The sequence below is a fragment of the Urocampus carinirostris genome, chromosome 2 (genome assembly GCF_059441175.1).
Source record: "Urocampus carinirostris isolate Australia breed hairy pipefish chromosome 2, RoL_Ucar_1.0, whole genome shotgun sequence".
Lineage (NCBI taxonomy): Eukaryota > Metazoa > Chordata > Actinopteri > Syngnathiformes > Syngnathidae > Urocampus > Urocampus carinirostris.
In genome coordinates, this window is record NC_142350.1 from 24805904 (window position 1) to 24822149 (window position 16246).

At 38.8% G+C, this 16246-nt stretch overlaps 1 protein-coding gene across 5 annotated transcripts in view; it reads left to right on the plus strand.

Annotated features, from left to right (window-relative positions):
- sgce (sarcoglycan, epsilon) overlaps positions 1-16246 on the plus strand; it is a 30182-nt gene that overhangs the window by 10621 nt on the left and 3315 nt on the right. For 4 of the 5 annotated variants that reach the window (XR_015849816.1, XM_088329555.1, XM_088329557.1 and 1 more), the window contains 8 exons: positions 1959-2081; positions 2827-2984; positions 5380-5452; positions 7248-7446; positions 11179-11341; positions 12856-13070; positions 14713-14739; positions 15567-15755. Coding sequence is in view for 4 of the 5 variants with exons in the window: in XM_088329555.1 (XP_088185681.1) it covers positions 1959-2081; positions 2827-2984; positions 5380-5452; positions 7248-7446; positions 11179-11341; positions 12856-13070; positions 14713-14739; positions 15567-15755 (1147 nt within the window). In the remaining variant the exon portion in view is untranslated. The remainder of the gene's footprint in view (positions 1-1958; positions 2082-2826; positions 2985-5379; positions 5453-7247; positions 7447-11178; positions 11342-12855; positions 13071-14712; positions 14740-15566; positions 15756-16246) is intronic. The other variant, XM_088329558.1, reaches the window with a different exon arrangement.

Sequence of the window (16246 nt, forward strand, 5' to 3'; positions counted from 1 at the left end):
AAAAACACGGTACCAGTGCAGTCTCTCACTTTTTATTGAATGCCTGTCGTGCTGTGTGTCCACAAGATCATTTTTTTTCTTCCTTTCTTGTGCTTTCAATCTCATACGGCGATCCGAGAATGTGCCCACCCACTGCAGGAGAGATAAAAGAGTAAAAATAGAGGGGGGGGGATCATGTAGGGGGATCAAGTAGGTAAAGACAGCTTTGGGGGGGAGGCCATTGAGAGCGCAATAGAAGCCAACTTGGGAGGTTAAAAAAAAAGAAAAAAGTATGGAACTGTGTAACCTTTTAACCTATTAACAATCCTGTTAATTCTTCTCAAATCCCAATCCAAGACGTACCCAAAGTCAATTGAATGCTATTCTTGAACCCTTTGGAGAATACGGACTCTTTTGGTCTTCTTAGAAATGAAAAACGCTCAGGTTTTGTCCCCCAACATTGAGTAATCTAAATTGGAACACATGCCTACAGATGAGTGTAGCATGGGCATTTTAGCTGGAAAACAACTGGGAAAATAGCGTGAAGCCTTAATCTGGTCCCTGGTTAAACTTGGTCAAAATCTAAAAAACTAAACTTTGTATGTTACACATTTTTTAAGGGAAGGTCTAGACATACCCAAAAGTGGCCCTTGGAGACGACAAGTGCTCAGACATTGTGAAAGCATTGTGAATGTCTGATTTGAACACGCACCAAAAAATTGCATACATTTACGCTGGGAATTTCATTGGCTAAACAATGTGTCAATCATAATTTGAATCGGTCACTATCTGGAGCTAAAAGAGGTGATCTCTGTTTGATCAATATAGAGCATACACCGTTATCGTGTGTTTTGGAGTAAATACCGCATTTTCTGGACTATAAAGCAAAATCTAAAAATAATCCCCTATGATATTTTTTAATATAAAATACGCACTGGACTATAAGGCACAATAAATTAAACTGAAAAATCATATTTCGTACAACCTAAATATAAGGAAATCTGGTTTGAAGATTAAATTAACTTTAAATAGTAACCATATGTAGAAGCATTTCATTGTAATTTTGCATTTCAAAATGTTTTTTCACCAAATTATACAATCTATATGAGACGCAAATCTTTGTTCTTTAGGTGTGCCATCTAGTTCGGAGGATACAGTGCGTGGATTTATTTATACTTTCCACAATCCTTTTATTATCAAAATGTATTAAGTGACAACAATCATTAAGTAGTTTGTGGCTAATGGCAAAATTAGTAGTTTAGCTGTTGAACTGTGCTTAAATTTAAAATCATTGAAAAATATTTTGATCAAATTTCGAATTGAAGAATGTGTATAGAATGTAAACATGTGTAAGATTGCTTTTTAAAACAAGAAGAAAATGAAAAGTTACATGGATGCCTTATTGGTTTTAATACTAACAATTTAAAATAGACATTTTTAATCATTATTTACTAAATAAGTTTAATAAGTATTTGTTTAAAAGAAGTACTGTACTCTATAAAACTTCTGTCTTTTCAAATTCAAATTTTAAAATAGCCATGCGGTTTTATTGCACAACTTTATGAATAAAGGACACGATCCACTTTACTTTACATGATACTTTCATGTGGACATTACAGAAAACTGTATTTACCTCTCGGTTTTGTCCTACAAAAACAGGTATTTTTCCATTATCAAAGTATTTATGACAAAGCGTCATGGAACCACTAGGGAGCACCAAAATCCCGCATGTGGCTCTAGGGCCAGTTTAGCGGTTGGAGAAGTCCTGCTTTGTTGGCGATTGATAGCATCTTCCTCTGTTTAGCCAATCAAAACGCAGAAGACAATGCACAATAAAAATCCACCAAGTAGCAATACCGCGATAAGTAAACCGCGATAGAGCAAGGGATTACTGTATTCATCTTTTGATTTAGTTAACACTTTCAAGGCAATAGTTAAACATTTTTAACTCATTTTAACGCACTCACGTTCTTTTTCAGCAATCACCATCTTGTCGAGGGCACACTCGGACCGCAACGTCTACCCGTCCGCCGGCGTGCTCTTCGTCCACGTTCTAGAAAGAGAACACTTCAAAGGGGAGTTTCCGCCCCACCCTAAATCAGGTATAACACAGCGATTTAGTGAAACTCAAATTATGTACGTCTATGTGGCCTTCTGTCGATTTTAAGCAAGCGTTATTGAAGTCATGTCCACCATCCAAACACTAGAGGTCGACCAATTATCGGACCAGCCGATTATCAGCGCGGATATTTGGGAATTTAACGGATATCGTATCGGCTTTTTATTTCATTCATGAGCCGATTATTCAGTCTCTCTCTCTTACTTCACTCAATCAAGCGTGTGTGTTTGTGATTGAGAGAGAGTAAAAAAAGGATGCTCAAGTGGAATGCGGAGTGATTAGCTGTTACCATAACATGAGTTTGTCAATCTGGCCCTAAAACAGAGGTGCCCACACGTTTCAGTTTGCCAGCTCCGTTGAAATTTCGATGCAATATTGGATTTTAGTTAATTTAAGTCATGTCAGTTATATTGACGTTTTTATTTATTAACTGTAAACATTTTCAAGGAGCTATTCATGTTTTGATGTACCTTTCTACAGGTTGCTGCAAAGCCTAGTTTTATTTCCTGCACCGTTAGTTTTTGGTTGAAGTGAAAGATAAGTAGTGTAAGTTGTGTTAAAAAAATTTTTTTGCATTTGTCAAAATTTCTTGCTGCAATTTTGTAGCTTTTACAGCAAATGAATATGGGCTCCAATTATCAGCCTCCTCTCAATACTTGGAATCAGTATTGCTATCGGCCGTGAAAATCCCTTATCCCTACCAAACACATCTATTACTTGTTCCTCAGGTGAGGCCGCCGACGATCCCATCACTTTTAACAGCAACCTACTGGGCTACCCGGATCGGCCCGGTTGGCTGCGTTACATCCAGAGGACCCCCAATAGTGATGGCGTGCTGTACGGATCGCCCACCGCCGAGCATGCGGGCAAGGCCACCGTCATAGAGGTTAACAGTGTCTTTTTTATAAATACGGTATTTTCCAGACTATGAGGCACACCAAAAAACCTTAATTTGAATGTGCGCCTTATATACTGCAGCGTATAGCAAGATTGGAAATGAATCATTACTTTTAGGTACATGTTACCATACAGGAAGTGCATTGGTGGTTTTACCGTATTTGAGCAATGATCGATGCCCTTATTTTGCAAAACTTGTATACAGCGGAAATCGAACCCATGAGATGGCAGTGAGATTGCCAGCACTCTACCGATCACAACATTATTTTTAAACAAGCAAATTATTTTTGAACAAATATTTAAAAGACTATAAGGACAATTTTTTTGTATTAAACACATTTATTTATTCATCAATTTACTGATTGATTTAACAGGAAATACAAAAACTAAATTCCGATTGATGGGTTTTATAAAGCGAATTAGCAAAAAATGTGCATAAGCAAGATAGCAAGCTATCTTCCTACCTATTAGCTATTTAGCAAGCTATCTAGCTAGCTTTTTAATTTTTTGAATACCATCTAGTTCCCATTTTACTTTTTTGCTAGTTATCAAGCTAAATGTTGGCCTCCTTTCTAGCTCTAGCCAGCTGTGTAGATGGCCTTTATTTTTTTCTGTTTTAGCCACATATCTAGCGTCCTTTTATTTTTTACCTGTTTACCTTTCGAGCTACCGTTTTAGCAAGCTATCTGGATACTTTTTACATATTTTTGCATGCTGTCTAGCTAACATACTACCTTTTTGCTAGTTGTCAAGCTTAATTTTGGCCTTCCTTCTAGCTAGCTATCCAGCTTTGTTTTTAGCTTTTTATCTTTCTTTTTTGTTGGCTTCTTACTCTTTTAGCTAAATATCTAGCTCCCTTTTAGTGTTTTACTTGTTTTCCTTTCTAACCAATTATCAAGCTATTGTACTTGTTTAGCTTTTTAGCAAGCCATATAGATAAGTTGCCATTTTAGAATTTGATATCAAAATGTGTGTAATTTGTGCTAATTAGTAACGAAAAGAAGCTCGACGCTTGAAAAAGTTTGGTTTAGAATGCACTATGCAAATCATTGTCGTGACACTATAAAATGGGGTGATAATGAGATAAGCTCTCATGCCATTCCAAATGTCATCTGAACCACTTGTGGTTTCGTGGTTATGTGTCGACAATCCCACCCCTACATTTTGGTTCGATTCCCATTGCATACAATGTTTTGCGATATAAGTCTGCAGCACATATTGCATCATTATGCACCCATACACACATATTATAATCCGATGCGCTTTATAGAACATACGGTATTTTGTCAAGCTCGTTTAATTTTCTTCAATTACCCACATGGTACAAGGTTTTAGTTTCAGCCACCATTCTTAATTCCATTATGTTATGTGTGCTTTTTGTAAGCTACTGTCTAAATGCTTTTCCCCGAAAAGATTAGCGCACCGGCAATGCTCCCTCTAAGCTGCACGCGTGCCCAAGCCATTGCAAACTGGCCAGACCTTCTCGGCACACAGGAAAATCTATCCAGCGCATAAAAATCAGGGCTCAAATTTGCTAATTCAGTGGCAATTTTAGCCAAAATGACAGTAAAAAAAGGAGAAGAAAAAAAAACAGAAAAAGGGAAAGGATGAGAGAAAAGAAAAAAAGGAGAAAAAAATAGAAAAATAATTAAATTGTAAATAAAGGAAAAAAGGAAGAAAAAAATAAAATAAATAATATAGAGGACACAAAAGAAAAAAGGCAAGAAAAAAGTAAAAAGCTAGGGGGGAAAACAAATGAGAAAAAGGAGATTTAACGAAAAACATAGGGGAAAAAAAGCAGAGGGAAAAAAGAGAAGAAGTCCAGAAAAAGAGAGAAAATAGACCGTTTTTTGGAGGGTCTCTTTGAATAGTTATGAGTTGCATTCAAATAATTTCCAAATATATCAAGTCGATCTTGTTGCCATCATTGCACTTCCACTAAAAAGTGTGATTAAATACAGTTCTGTGTTGTGTAACCTACTAAATAAATTCCCTAAAATGTTACTAGTATGTAAAGAAATATACTTTTAGAAAAATGGAAATCTTGTTGTAAAAGTTGTTGTTAAAACACCTCGCATTTGTGGGCAGTACTACCTTTCCAATATTACCTCAGTCAATTCATTCAAATGTGCAAAACCATTTAGCGTTGTCGTAAACTCAGCAAAATGTAACTTTATTCAGGTTTTAGAGATGTTTGTCAAATATTTGCTTGCCACACTTGGGATTGATGTTGCTTACCTTCGTTTCAAGCGACGCTCACAGACTTTGTGCGAAAGGTTCCGACCCGTGAAGATTAGAGGGAACATTGGCCCCAGGCATGTGCCTTGCGCCACAGTCGCAGTATAAGCCGCACCGATCTGATCTTGAGGTCCCGTGTGTTGCAGACTACCGCCTATAACCGCCGTACTTTTGAGACGGCACGCAACAACTTGGTCATAAACATCATGGCCACCGAAGGTAAGCAGCAGTCTGAGATGAGCGCCGCCCTGCACACACGTCCACGGACAGAACAGATCCCATGAAATCCTGTAGGCTAAATCACTTGTGGAATGGTGTAATAAGTTTCTCTAAAGAAGAAAAACAAACTCTGGAATTATGTGTTGTGATAATTCATGAAGTCAGGTATCCTTGCAAATAAGAACCATGTTCTTTTTGGGCGTAGGGCGGTAACTGATCACTGACAATCTAATCCATTTATGTGTTTATTGGGAAAGTCATGTTACAAACATTTACATTTTTCACATTTTTAAGCACTTTGTTGCATGAAACATGTTGTCTTTTTTATTTAACTTCAAAAACAGAAGTTAAATATAACCAAGAATTAATTCAACTTAAAAAGAAAAAATTAAAGCAGTGTTTTATTTTTAACACAAAGAAAAACAATTTATGTTAAACAAAACAAATCTGGAAATATTTGTTGTTGGGGGGCTGTAATTCAGATTCTAGTGATAGCTTGAACTGATTCTTAGCTTTGAATCATGAGTTAAAGCTGTAACTGATTTTTACCCTTAAGTTGTCAGTTATACCAAATTTTAGCTTTAAATGAAGAGTTAAAGTTTTAACAAAATTTTAAAATCATGAGTTAAAGATGAATTCTAGCTTTAAGTTACGAGTTAAGGCTTTAACTGAACTTAAGCATTGAATTATGAGTTAACGTTTTAACTTATTTTGAGCTTTAAACCATCAGTTAAAGTATTAACTGTATTCTAACTTCAAATCGTGAGTTAAATCTTATCTGAATTTTAGCTTTCAACCCTTAATAAATCGTATTTGAACTACATTTTATACAGCCATTTTTGAGTCACTGAAAAACTTCCAAAGCACTTGACATTGTACTCCACACCTACCCATTCACACACACTGATGGCGGAGTCAGTCATTTGAGGCAGTGTTTTTCAACCAGTGTGCCGGGGAACACTAGTGTGCCTCGGGAATTTGCCCAATTTTTTGTTTCCAAAAAATCAGGCCATTATTTAGTATTTTTGCTATCTTCAGACGAGGAACTGTAATAGTCATCCATATCAGTAGGTGGCAGTAGATTTTTATATACTTTTTATAAACTAGTTATCTGCTCATGAGGTAGCACAGTACATTTAATAACTTAAAGTGGTTTAAGATTGCACTGTAAAAAATACAAACATAAATAAAGCACATCATTCTTTTTTATTTTATGTATTAGTTTCTTCTTTTTATATACTAATTATCTGCTTATGAGGTAGTACAGTTAAATATTTGACATAACTTCATTTTCAAACATTTTGGACTGACGGTGTGCCTCGGAACTTTTTTATAAATAAAAGTGTTCCTTGGTTCAAAAAGGGTTGAAAAACACTTATTTAAGGTACCTAACTGCTTATCGGGGGTATTAGGGGTTCAGTGTCTTGCCCAAGGACACTTCTACAATTATCTCTGAGAAGCCGAGAATTGAACCGGCGACCTCTCGGCCCCAAGACGAGCGCTGAATCTTGAAAATAGTTTCACTTCAAATCATGAGTTGCAGCTTACCTTAATTTTGGCTTTAAATCATGAATAAAAGCTTCGAGTGAATTTTCACTTGAAATCATGAGTTAAAGTTATAACTACGACAACTAACAAGTAAAAGCAGGTTTAAATCTTAAGCTCTGAGTTAAAGCAGAAAGTGAATCGGACAGCAACATGTGACCAGATATCCTAGTCAGGACTAATCATGCAAGCCAAGCCAGCAGCAGCTTTATGGCTTAACATCTGCCCTCATTGCCTTCACTGCTTGTAGAGTTCCCGCTGCCGTACCAGGCCGAGTTTTACATCAAGAACATGAACGTGGAGGAGATGCTGGCCAGTGAGGTTCTTGGGGATTTTCTGGGCGCCGTCAAGAACGTGTGGCAGCCCGAACGCCTCAACGCCATCAACATCACCTCAGCGTTAGACCGCGGAGGGCGGGTGCCGCTACCCATTAATAACCTGAAGGAAGGGTGAGGATGTAACAGGAAAAACCATTTCAGAGCCAAATATGATTGGAGAGGCCGTATAGTGCTTAGTTAATTAATTGAACACCGTTTGCGTGTTAACTCAACTCAACTTTATTCATCCATCCATATAGGGAATCCATATCCCTCTAGTGCAGGGGTGTCAAACTCATATTAACTCGGGGGCCACACGATAGAACAAACATTCTGTCGGGGGCCGGACTAGTAGATTAAAGAGAAAGAAAAATAGAGATAAAGAAATAAGAGAAAGAGGGAGGAAAAAGGTGAGAGGGCAGGACAAAGAAAGAGAGAGAGGGAGAAACGAAAGATAAAAAGAGAAGTCGTGAGAGAGGGGGAAAGAAATGGAGAGGAAGAAAGAAATCCAAAGAGAAATAGAAAGACAGAAGGAGAGAAAAGAGGAAAGAAAGTGCTAAGGGTAGGAAGACAGAAAGAGAAAAGAGAGAAAAGGAAAAAAAGGAAGTTAGACAAAAGAAGTTAAAAAGACACGGAGGTAGAGTGAGAGAGAGACAAAGAGGAACAAAGGAAGAGAAAAACAGAGACATATAGAGTGAAAAGACAGAGAGAGAGTGGGAGAAAAAGGGTAGAAAAGAAAGAGAGAGAGACAGAGAGAGAGTGAGAGAGAGATGAATACAAGTACAGTGTCTTTGTAAGAGGCACCTGGCTTTGGCAACATCAAGTTGACATATTTCAACCTGCATTGTTTTTCTCTTGCGCTTCTCTGAGTGTTGTCTCGCCCGCGGGCCGCCTGTTTGACACATGTGCTCTAGTGGGATGTGGCTAGAGTCACACTGGTACCCTTGCACACACTCCTGCATCCATTAACTGAACCGACCTCACACCCAGAGCATGTTTCACCCCATATTTTGGCCTTCCTCTCATTCTATTTGCCACCACTTCTGCACTATATACTCTTTTAGTCAAACGGCCTTCATCCATTCTTTCCATAAGTCCAAACCATCTCAGAACATTTTTATCAACCCTCTCGGCAAGCTCTCTCGCCACACCAGTTCTTCTCCTTACTTCCTCATTCCTTAATCTATCCAGTCCCGTCACTTCACACATACTACGCAAACATCTGATTTCAGAGCCATTTACGCTTTTACGGACATTTACTCTCAAACCCCACGCCTCTAAGCCATACATCACTGATGGTTTCACCACACCTTCATACAATCCTCGCTTTGCAATCCTCTACATTTGAACAATTCGTTCAGCACACCCATTGCCTTGCACCCTTCACCCACACTCTTTTTCACATCCTCCTCCAAACCAGCACCTGCTGCCATATATGAACCCAAATACTTAAAACCATCTACCTCCTAAACAAAATCACTAATCCAACTACCTCATCACCTCTCAAACAGCTGGTTATCTTACAGTTGTCTGCATTCACTTTAAGCTTACTTCTCTTACACACTATAGAACTCCACTACCAAAGCACTCAGTCCTGGTGCAGTCATCCACCAAAGCAGTGTCATCTGCAAACAACAGCTGATTTACAACTTATTTTATAAAGTTATTTGGGACAGCAACGGCAGAAAACAAAGTGTTGTCCTCAAATAAAACATCGTTAACAGAAAAACCATAAAGTAATAAAAAGACTTAAAACGTGTAGAAAATAAATTACTAAAACAGGAACAAAGTCTCATGTTGGGTGTCTAAAGCATGAGGCATGAATCACAATCTCAAAATGCTCCCGTGTGGGAAAGGGCTTCTCTTTTGCTAACTGCCTTAGATGGAAGAAGCTTGACTCCACTACTGCACTTATTTGTTGATCACGGTTAAAATAAGTATCCATCTTAAAACTCAAGTTAAGAACAGTTGGCTTCACATATAGTGCCAAGAGGCCCTAGTCAAAAGGTGGCGGTTTACAGAAGCCACTGCGATCAAAATAAGCACCTCTTTATTTTTTGCAAACCAGCAAGGCTTACTCCCATAGTCCTTTCAGTTAGATAGGACCTAAACCAACGCAAAGCGCGACCACAAATGCCCACTAGGTGCTGCAGCCTGGACATTTAAAGGGACAGTGTGTTTATGTTAGCGCCTCTTAGTAATAAAGAAAAAACATTCCTTGAAAATCATAAGAAAAATACATGAACTATCAGAGAAAATGTGCAGTGTTTTGAATACTTGTAGGTTGAAAAATTTGCATTAATTTTACATAACATGAGCCTCACCTAGAGGGAGCTGAACATAATTGTCCGTCATCTTGCTGCTTTGGGTACCCCCAAAAATCCTTGTGAAGGGCTGGGCAAAAATATGAGAAGAAAAATGGTGCGGTTTGGTTTCTTTGCTTTAATTTGTATTTTTCCTTGCGCTTTGTAGCACTCGTTTCCGGTTGCAATGGGTCTCTTATTTGGTGTCCGCACACACCAGGGTGCCCCCTAAAGACACCTGAGGTGCCTGCGGACCTGTTCTGAAAATAGCTCACCAGTACTGGGTCCTTATGATTTTCTAGTCAAATTCGTTTTTTTGAGTGGTTAAAAGAGTATATTTATGACTACTTTCAATAATCAACCAGGTAATAACTAGTAACAACATAGTAATAATATTTCAGAAATGGGTATCAAAGTGGGCAGCACAGCGGCGCAGTGGTTAGCGCGTGTGCGGCACAGTTCTTAGGTCGTGGGAACCTCCTGTCTGGGTTCAAATCCAGCTACCGGCCTTACTGTGCGGAGTTTGTATGTTCTCCCCGTGCTTGCGTGGGTTTCCTCCGGGCACTCCGGTTTCCTCCCACATTCCAAAGACATGCATTTCAGGTGAATTGGCCGGTCCAAATTGTCCCTAGGTGTGACTGAGCGAGTGAGTTGTCTGTCCCCGTGTGCCCTGCGATTGGCTGGCAACCAGTTCAGGGTGTCCCCTGCCTACTGCCCGGAGATGGCTGGGATGGGCTCCAGCCCCCCCGCGACCCTAATAAGGATAAGCGGTACAGCTGATGAGATGAGATGAGATGGGTATCAAAGTGGGTGCCCTTTACGCAAATCAGTAACAAAAAGTAGCTCTCAGCTTGAAAAAGGTTGAAATGCCTGCACTACACAATATAATAACATCTAGTGGTCAAAAAATACACACTGTATATAAAAATAAAATAAAAATGTGAAAATCTGTGTACAAATAGGCATATTGGTATTGGTAATAATTATAACACTACGGACATTTGTTAACTTTTACAGACTGCCGCTGTACTCAACTTTTCAGTGATCGTTGATACTGAATAATAAAAAAATGAAAATAAATTGACACCCGTAGGTATTTGTTATCAAAATAATATTCAAATATTTTAGGTCAATTAAAATGAGAGGCACACACACGTTTTGTGTTTGCAAATGAAATGAAATGATCTGCATTTATATAGCGCTTTTCAAGTCAATGAGCAATAGTGCTACCAGTTTTTATCATTTAGCAAGTTTTTATGTTTTTGAGAACCACTATTTAACGCTGATGTTTTAGGGTAACAATACTATCATGTACTAAAAGTGTGTGAAAAACTGTTGAAATCGTGCTGAATTAATGCATGAAATGTGAAATGTTCCAAGGAAGGAAACAAATACAAAATTAACAATTATCAGCTGTTTGATTTTTCATTTGAGATGATTGGATCGGCCAATAGTTTAAATTTAAACTTGGTGATTTGGCATGACCCATTTGATCATCTTTACAGAGTTTGGAGTCAACGTACTGGCAAATTGATCATTTTGGAGTATTCTCCCCCCGTAGCGTATACGTGATGGTAGGCGCCGACGTGGCCTTCTCGTCTTGCCTGCGGGAGGTGGAGAGCCCCCACAATCAACTACGCTGCAGTCAAGAGATGGAGCCCGCCATCAGCTGTGACAAGAAGTTCCGAGCACAGTTTCACATCGACTGGTGTAAAATCTCTCTGGTGAGGTCATACATTGTGGCTTTTTTCACTTAATCTGTGCCTTGAATAGGGGGTCGAGTCGGGGACCGCCGAAGTTGGGATCTGGGTGAGGTTGGGCCGGACTGGCTTTTCCACAAAAACACCGCCCATCAAACTATCCTGCTCTTCTTTTATATTTGTCGCTCTCGTGTGGAGTGCAACCAAAAAATGAGTCGAAGAAAGACTACGAACTACAGAGACTGAAAGGAACAAAAAAACAGCCTTTTTCTTTACATTTTTACCCAGCCTTTCTCAAAGAAAGAGAAGAGGGGAATTTAAACAAAAAGATAAAATAGGGCATAAGAAATTAGAAAAAGGCTAAAAAAAATGGAACACAGGAATAAAAAGAAAAATTAGGGAAAAGATTAATTTTGTCTTTTTTTTTCTCTTTTTTATTTCTTTTCTAAATTTTTCATTTGTCAGTTTTTATTTTTCTTTAAACTTCTCGTTCATTTTTTTCTTTTTTTCTTCATCTTCTTTTCGAAATTAATGAGGTGCGTTTTGGTTACTTTAAGTCTCTGTATTGTGTGCTTTTAGCACTCGTTTTCCGTTGCATGATGGAATACAGCGACATATAGTGGGAAAATAATACCCACTGTCCCTTTCACTTTTATATTAAGGCGGGGGCCTCAAACTATCATCCTAGGGGCCTCGACATTTTAGACCTCGCCTTGAATGAATCAATGCTCATGATGTCTAGTGTCAATGGCAGTGACTGAGGTTAAAAGGGGACTTTTTCTACCTCGCTATCAGACCTCATCAGAGTCTAAGTCCATTTTTGTCTTTCATTTTTTTCAGATGTACTTGACATACAAGTGATGGAAATTTTCTTTCAAACTCTAATAAACAAAGTGCAGATGCGCAGAACAGTCCTAACTTGAGATCATAAAAGTGGAAGTGACCTTTTGGCTAATACTAAAGTAAAACAACTGACATATAAGACACGACATATAGTAAACATTTTCCAAGAAGCAGCAACAGTGGCTGTAATATAAATGAAGGTAAAATGTAAAAGGTAAAAATGTCAAATCTAAATACAATCAACAGATGTGTGCGAGTTAATATGCAGTCATGAGCGTTTGTTCAGATCTCTTTTTACCCGGTGTGGAGAAAGTTTTCTTGTCATACTGCCCTGTGGATGAAGCTGTTAGTGAGTCTAGTGGTGCGGGGGCGGAAACTTCTGTATCTCTTTCCATAGGGCAGGAGGCTGAATGGACAATGTCCAGGATGGGTTTGCTTCGTCTGTAATAGACATGGCTTTGAGGGTGAAGCAGGAAGTGTAAATGTATTACAGGGAGGGAAGCGATACCCCAATTATCCTCCCGGCTGTCCTCGCGATGTGTTGTTGGGCTTTCCTGTTGTAGTCGGTGCAGTTTCCACCTACACAGCAATGCAGTTAGAAAGGATGCTTTCGGTGGTTCCTCGGTAGAATGTGCGGTGGAATTGTTTTGAACAATTGAACCCATTCATTTTGAAAACTTGTATTTGTTATGAAGGTGGATATCAATAAAGTTACCCCGGTATACGTCACACGTGCCGAGCCTGGTCCCGGGGTCCTACCGGAGTTTGGGGAGTACAACCCGCCGTCAGAGTCTCTGAAGAGCCGGGACTACTTCACGGACTTTGTGGTGACGCTGACGGTTCCTTTGGCGGTGGCCCTCCTGCTTCTCCTCATGCTGGGCTACACCATGTGCTGCCGGAGAGAGGGAGTGTAAGTGTGCTTAACTTTAGATGCCATAAGGTCGCTTTATAGGATGATTTGAATCTAACACAGGCTTGCCAAACATACGGCGCACAGCCTGTATCTGGCCACACATTTCTGATTATTTAGAAAAACAAAAGCGAGAGTCTAGGTCAAGGGTCAGAAACCTATGGCTCACGAGCTATATACGGCTCTTTTCATGGGTTCATATGGCTCGGAGATAAAATAGAGATTGTGCAATCACTTAATGAGTGGTTTCCCTTGGAGCCAATTGTCACACGCGTGAAGCTGAGAGGACAGTTAGGAGTTCAATTCAGTTTATATAGGACACGATTTTTACCAGTTTACAGTCAAGGGGACACACCAACAGACCTTGTTGTGGCTGTAAATTGCTAAACAATCCTTTACATGAAAGCTCATTAAAACAATCTATGTTCAGTAGGTAGACGCTTTATGATAGAAAGCCACAGAACCAACTTTAGCCCCAAAAAAAGTTTGACCCAGAAGCTTTAGCAAAGCACCTTGAGCCATTCGAACGGGCGGCGCACCCTTTCTCCTTTGCCCTGCGCCGTCTGCGCTGAAGGTTAATACCTTGGTACCCTTGTTTGCGGTACAATATTTTGTAACATTTTTACAAAAGAACTTGTCTTGAACCTTGTTTTAAAACCCTAGTTTAGGACAAAAAATAACCTCAACTGTTTTAAGTAACGGCGGGAGGAAGAGAACATTTTAAGCGGTATATCTATATTAATATGGGACACAAGCTCTGGCATTATTTCTTGAATTTGATCACATCATCCAACATTACACAGTGAAATAAATGTGCTGAACAAGTAGCTTTTGTCTGGAGAGCGGTCTTGGCGGCTTTGTTGAATTTTGTTTTCAACTCTAATGTTTTGCTTTTAAAGCTATTTGGGTCAAATAGGTTCCTGACCCCTGCTCTCGGTCATTCGTATTTAAAGTTGTGATTTTGTTTAAAAAAATTGCAAAAAAAAAAATGCTCTCTCTAGCCACAAGAGGACAGTGTTGATTTTGTATAGAGTTGCGAGTTGGTGCAAGTGTAAAACTGCATTCACTCAACTGTTAAAATTAACGACTAAACAACTTCCATGCAAAATATTACAATCTTTTTTTTCCCCCAAATTTTTATGAATAAATCTATTGTGTTGAAAAAAGACCCCTGTCATCCGTGATTATAACAATTAGGGTAGGTTACGATAGTAGGTTGAATGATTAAGCATAAGAATGGAAAACAAAGATAGAAATTTGGAGTGGCCATTTTTTGTGATCTGGCCCACCTCAGAAACTGAGTCTGGATCTGGCCTCAGAGCCAAACCGTTTCTGACATCCCTGATTTAACAAATAAACACAAGTCAAAATTGTTTTTATGTCATGTTTGAATGATGTCCCTCACCTGACTTCCACATTGTTCTTTGATGCCATACGATGGCGCCAAAGACTTTTACTCTTTTGGCCTCAACCCCACAATTATCATCAGCATTCATTTGTTTCCATTAATGAGGCCTCTCACCCACATTTGACATTTTTCATAAGCTCCCTCTGTTTTCGCCCGTACGTCAATTGAAAGGCAGCCGTGTCCGTTTCCATTGTTATCAGCATTCCATTCATTTCATCTTTGTTGTGTTTCTAGGAAAAAAAGAAACATGAAAACATCAGCGTAAGTGTTGCACCTCTTGTGTTTTGTTCTTCTTCTGTTTTTTTTGCCTCCTTTCACTGTCCTCCATTTTGTTTTTTATCAGCATTCATATATACTTTATTGTGCAATAACATTTTTTCATCTGTAGACAGAAGGGAAAAAATGGAATCATTTCTTACATAGGCTACAAGATGTTAGTGAACGTATGTCCAAGCCTAATATTAACAGTATTGTGCCACTACAAACTCACATTGTGTTACCAAGGCATTACATTCCATTTAAAATCAATCATCAAAAGTTGGTCTAGATACTTCCTCACAAACAAAAAGCAATGGTGGATTTAAAAAACAAATAACTTTCAATTCACATTAAGGTAGGTTCTGAGCATTAGGATGGTGTCAAAGCACGAGTTACTGTATGTCTAAAAGCCCGTTACTGTCATTCGTATCAGGAGGTTGGTTTGAGGCACCAGTTTCACTAGGTGGCGGTAAAGCACTACATTTTTCAATCACGCAATTCTTTCATTTGATCCCATCTGCAAGATGCAAAATGTGAAAGGATTGCATTTTTTTGTATTGAAATAAATTTAGCCTGCATCTGACCAAAACTTAATATTTGTTACGCATAAAAAAATCTGAAAGTTACATATAAATGCATCAATAAAAAGTTAATATTTAAACAAAGCAGAACCATAAAAAAACTTTCATTTTGGTTTTATTCTATGATATGAACAACTAAAAATGTGTTTTATATATACTACGTACAAAGATATTTTTTAAAGTTGTATTTGAATGACGATATTGAATCAGCAGTAACATTTGTGGTCTGCTGAATTGTGGCCTGTCCAGCATCCAGCTGGTCCACCACAGCTCCATCCAGAAGTCCACCAAGGAGATGCGCAACATGTCTAAGAACCGAGAAATCTCCTGGCCACTCTCCACGCTGCCCGTCTTCAACCCCATGAGCGGCGAAGTGGTTCCGCCAATTCACCCCGACAACTACGAAACCACCAACATGCCCCTCATGCAGACGCAGACGTGAGTACGGACAAACTTAACATTGTTTTTCTTTTTTTTTAACCGTACAAGACTCATTCAATGCCATAACATTTAAATACGTATTCAGAAGCCAAGGTTCACCCCAGGATTTTTCCATTTCATTTTGAGACTTTTTAAGAACTTGACCAATTGAATTTAAGACTGCACCTACAGTATGTCACAAAAGTTAGTACAGCCCCCCCATTTCTGCAGAGATTTTATCATTACAGAATGTTTAATTCAACAACACTGAAGAACAACCCTTTGACACGATAAAAGGTATTCTGTGTAAAGCTTATGTAGGTGCGTCAATTATTTTTTTTCCCTCAAAATATTGCCATGAGCAACTAAACCCTTGGTAAGAAAAGTGAGTACACCCTGAAGTAAAAGTTCATGAAGTTCAATATTTTTTGTGGACACCATGATTTTGCAGAACTACTATAATCCTCCTGGCCATGGATTTTGCCAGAGCCTCACAAATTGCCACTGGA